Here is a 5,020-nt window from a genome sequence, read left to right as displayed (position 1 = left end):
GCTCTACTGTTTTTTATATTAATTAGATCATGGTGGAAACCATTAATTACAAAGATGTGGAGCTTACCATGAGAAGCAAAAATAATACCCATTATTAATTTGTTCACAAATTAAGACAGTTTGGTTTTATTAAAATCAACAAGATTATTGCCAAAGTTTGATTGGACAATTCTCTCACCACACCACCCTAGCTAGCTACTAGCTACTTCAATTTCTTTGGAGCCAGAGAGATATATAGCTAGCTAGCTAGCTAGGTCATGTTCAGTGGGGCCATTTGCCTCAAAACTGGTACATGTGGCCCCCACCTTTGCCCCAATATTGTGGGTAGGTCCTATCTGAATTTGTTCAAACAGTGAGGGACCAATCAGATGCTGCCTCACATGTTTTATCCTACATCAGTGGGAGAAAAACCTTGTGCCAATTCATGTCCATCCACTCTCAAACAAACAACTCATCATATATAGTTCTTGCCTCCTAAGACAATCCTCTAGCCTGGCCTCTTCTTTCTAGCATTGTATCAAGCCAGCTTATATATACATATATATCTACCCTGGGTTTGGTATATTAATCTAGATAGCAGCTGCTATATATATATATATATATATATATATATATAGGTCTAAAATTCTAGAGTTCCCAAAATAGGTTCTTTTTCTCATTCAACTAGCAATAAAAAAAATAAAAACCCTATATAAACCCTAATTTAACCCCTCATGTTCTTGCTGTTTTATTGGTTAATTTGATCTTGATCCTTTTTAATTAAACCAAAGAAAAGAGGAGTAGTAGTAGATCTTCGATAAAGAATATTCAGACTTTTCGTCCATTATCAATAGAGATCACATGAACAACATCAACATATTACAGTACTGATCATGACAGTACATGAAAATTAGCTTTTTAATTAATTACTATAGAAACCCCTAGATGTAAGACAACTCACATGTATGATGAAGCCAAGAATTAAAACCACATTTATTTGGCCACCTCTGGTCCCAACAACCCTATAACAACTCTGTAACCTTTATGGGTGTATGCATGACTACACACATTGATTTTAGGTCACTTCAGTGCATTTTTAATCTTCTTTTCTGGAGCTAGCTGATGAGACTGACACTCCTTGATGAGCCCCATGGTACTACTACTTCATGCATGGCCCTCAAAGTGGCCCCCATCACTTGTTTTTCTAACCTTCCCAGGAGTGATCGAGAAAGACCAAAGGGAAAAAAAATCATTGGATCCGCAACACTAAGCAAAAGGTGTTAGGTTTTTTTTTTCCCTTTTGATTAAACGTTTTCCAATACCAATTAATAGATCAAATCCTAATCTAAGTCCTAAATCTATGTGCATTATAATTATTTGATGCCACCAATAATCCCATGTTAGGGACTTAAAAACTTGGGTCCCACTTTAATCATACATGAATGGGTCATGATCACAATCATCCCATTACCTGCTTACACAAATTGGCATGAATAAATTAATTATATATATTAAAATTAGAAAAAGAAGAATCTAAAAACTGATATATATCAACCGCTGGCCGCCATGATCAACAAGCTCTCGAGTATATCCGATTTACCTATTATATGTCATACATAATATTTAATTTAACTTTATATAAGACACATGTGTTTGCATCGATCTAGCTAGCTATCTGCTCATGGTGGCTTTCATGATTAATTATCCAATCTAACGGTCGAAAAGAAGAAAAGCTTTCACCTCCAACGACGATCCAGATCATGAGGATATATGCAGCTAGCATGATATATGCGATTTTCTAATTACATGTGATGGGAAAATTTGACCAACTGAGAAGAGTTTGAACAGAAGACATGAGATGAGAAAGAGGAGACAAGGTGGGTCATGTTTGGAGTTGTGATGAAGACTTTGGAAAGAGCTTTTGAAATAACAACAATACATTATTATATATTTATATATATATATATATTATTATGCTCTTTAAGTGGGAGATTACAAAACCAAAGCTCTCGTAGTTAGTAAGATTCGGAGAGATCTCTCCCCAAAGAAAGAAAAACAATATAGAATAGAATTCAACGTCAATCACGCAAACATCCTAAACAATTATTCATCATCATGAACACGTACGTAATGGTGGGGTCCAAACCCTAAGTTGTAAACACACCTGAACATTCATTCATTCGTCCATATGACCCTTTCCTCATTCATGTGATACCCTTTCAAACAAGCTAACTCGTCTGTGTCTTTTATATATAGCCCAGCTTCCCTTGTTGACTTTATTCACAACACTGCCATCCTATTAGAAAGAGAGGGTTGGAGTCCGAAACATGCGTATCTACACTTAGATCTGCAAGGTAAATGCGATGGTGACACATGGGCCATGCGAAAGTGATTAGTGGTACTGACGGTGTAAGATCTGAATTCTTTATCTCTCTCAGTACTTAAGCCCCCTGCGCGCAGGCTGCGAAAGTAGTGTTTTTTGCATGCATGGATGCTAGCTGCTCCGACTTTATAGAGAGAGAGGGGGAGAGAATTGGTAGTGAGGCTCCTAAGCTTAAGCCAAGTTAAGGTAATGATGGGAGGAGAGAGAGAGAGAGAGAGAGAGAGAGAGAGAGAGAGTACTAAAAATAGAAAATGAAATTGGTAAAGAGGGATCAATGAAACGAAGTTTTGGGCACTTTCAAGCAGTTGCAGTCAGGAACAGAGAAATGGGCTTCACGGTCGCTGACTCGCTCGTTGGGGTTTGGTCCACTACATGATCTTCTGAGCTTAGCAGTAGGAGATTACAAAAGATCAACCCTACCAACGAAAAAATGTCTCTAGCTAATTCGTATACTGAAAGTTTGGTTCTCACCCAATCATGTACATAACTCTGGCAACAGCAATGTTATTCAAGCTAGGGTACATGTCCTGCATGCAGTGGCTAGTAGGTGTCACCAACTGAGTTTTTTCTTCAAAAACACAAAAACCTTAAAAAATAACAAAGAAAGAAAGAAAAGCGAGTGGTCCATAACATCTATTGTTTTTTGACCTAATTGCAATAAGTTACCCAACTTAGTGGACAAAGGAAATAAAAGTACTGCAAATAACATCAATATCCGATCGGATCCACCATCCCTCTCTCTTAAGAGTCTGGTCTTGAGTTGGAAAAATGATACGGCTTTGGAGTGGATGAAACGTAAAGGTGCCATTAAAACTATCAGGTATGGATGGATCTGAGTTGGAGTCTGATCATTCAGCAGCTCCTTGGAATTTTGACTTCACAGTAGACAAAGCCAATCATTTAAATACTTCCGACCCCCGTACCATACTCCTAGCATCACATTCCATGCCCATCACTACTTCATCGAACTGTACGTTTACCGATGCATGTATAATTATAATAATTGATCAGATGGGTTATCAATCAATTATTTTTATAAGGAAAAAACAGACCCAAATGGGCCATTACTTAAATCAATTAGCAGAGAAGAGAGGGCAATCTGGCAATAATTCAAAACCATGAAAATTTAATAAAAAAATAAAAGTTGAGAATCGGCGAGACAAGTAAAATATTCTATTCTTTTATGGGGTCCCCGGAGTGTTATCGGGTCGTGTTCCCAAAATTACACACTTTCTTTCTCCTTGGGATGTCCGCAACCATCTCTCTCCACTCTGTGCACATTATCAAACTACTTTTTACTCTGTATATATACCCCCCACACATGCAACATCCCCCTTGCAAATCCTCATTAGCTTCCCGTCTATCTATCTCTCTCTCTCTCTCTCTCTCTCTCTCTCCCTCCAACGAGCATTATACGCACATGGCAGAACTAGACTACCAAACTAAGCCAAGCAATAACACTCCCACGAGCACACGTTTAAAGCTCTTTGGCTTCAACGTCCAAGAAGATGAAGAACTCGTCGACTCCTCCAAGACCCCATCTGGTTCATCGGATTCAGGTGCTTTTCCTCCCTCCGGCGACCGTAAATATGAGTGCCAGTATTGCTGCCGAGAGTTCGCCAACTCACAAGCCCTCGGCGGCCACCAGAACGCTCACAAGAAAGAGAGGCAACAGCTCAAGCGGGCCCAGTTGCAAGCCACCCGAAACGCCGCCGTCGCTTACGTTCGGAACCCGATCATATCTGCCTTCGCGCCGCCGCCGCATCTCCTCGCCACTGCCGGCACAGTGGTGGTACCGGCTGGGGCTGGGGCTGCTCAGCCATCTTGGGTCTACGTGCCACGAGCTGCGCCGCCGTTCCACGTCTCGCACGGGAGTGTGTTCACAACGACTAGTAATAGTGGCACCCCAACGAGTCCTAGCCCGGGAGGGAGAGGTGCAGCGATGTTATCGTGCGCTGGCGCCGTAGGGGACTCTTCCGCATTCACGATGGGCTCCCAGATAGCACAGGCCCGGGCACACGGAAGGTCCGACGGGCCTTCATTGAGTAGGTTCTCCAAAGGGGATGGCGGACCCAGTTTTGATGACGCATTGGGCTTGGACTTGCATCTCAGCCTTGCCCCGGCTGCGCCATGACTCGAATATCGGCACGGCTCGGCTCGGCTTCCGTCACAAATGAATGATTTGGATTTGTGGAGAGACATCGAACGACAGTGAGATAGGCTGCTTAGGGGGCTCGCTTAGCTGTGACATCAGCCGATGCTTATCATGATCCAAAATCTGATCTTGTACATGATTTTCCACATTTATTTATTTATTTATTTTAAAAGGAAGTGTTTTCGATAGCAGAACATCCCTCATTAGCAAAATTTATTTATTTAATTTTATTTTATTTATAAAATCTGGTGATCTTTAATTGGAGATCAGCTAGCTAGCTGCCTGTTCCATGAGTAATACTACTCATTCCTTGCAGCCTGGTTTGTATTCGCAACTCATCTCAACTCATCTCAACTCATCTTAACTCATCTCAACTTATCTCACTACGATTCATTACTATTCATAAATTTTAACTCACAAATCTCACTACTATTCACAACCCATCTCACTACTATTCACAACTCATCTCAACTCATCTTCGAATCCAAACGACATCTAATTAA

At 40.7% G+C, this 5,020-nt stretch overlaps 1 protein-coding gene across 1 annotated transcript; it reads left to right on the top strand.

The window, feature by feature from the left end:
• Positions 1 to 3,537: 3,537 nt before the first annotated feature.
• On the top strand, positions 3,538 to 4,761 carry LOC121256756 (zinc finger protein GIS3). The gene has a single exon (XM_041157645.1). The coding sequence runs from the start codon at positions 3,546 to 3,548 to the stop codon at positions 4,494 to 4,496; it is 951 nt and encodes a 316-aa protein (XP_041013579.1). The 5' UTR covers positions 3,538 to 3,545; the 3' UTR covers positions 4,497 to 4,761.
• The last annotated feature ends 259 nt before the right edge of the window (positions 4,762 to 5,020 follow it).

The sequence above is a fragment of the Juglans microcarpa x Juglans regia genome, chromosome 3D, assembly GCF_004785595.1.
Source record: "Juglans microcarpa x Juglans regia isolate MS1-56 chromosome 3D, Jm3101_v1.0, whole genome shotgun sequence".
NCBI lineage: Eukaryota > Viridiplantae > Streptophyta > Magnoliopsida > Fagales > Juglandaceae > Juglans > Juglans microcarpa x Juglans regia.
This window is presented reverse-complemented; position numbering and strand designations above follow the sequence as displayed.

Excerpts from the sequence above, each read along its gene's own strand:
- LOC121256756 (XM_041157645.1), top strand. The coding sequence starts at position 3,546 with ATGGGGTCCCCGGAGTGTTATCGGGTCGTGTTCCCAAAATTACACACT.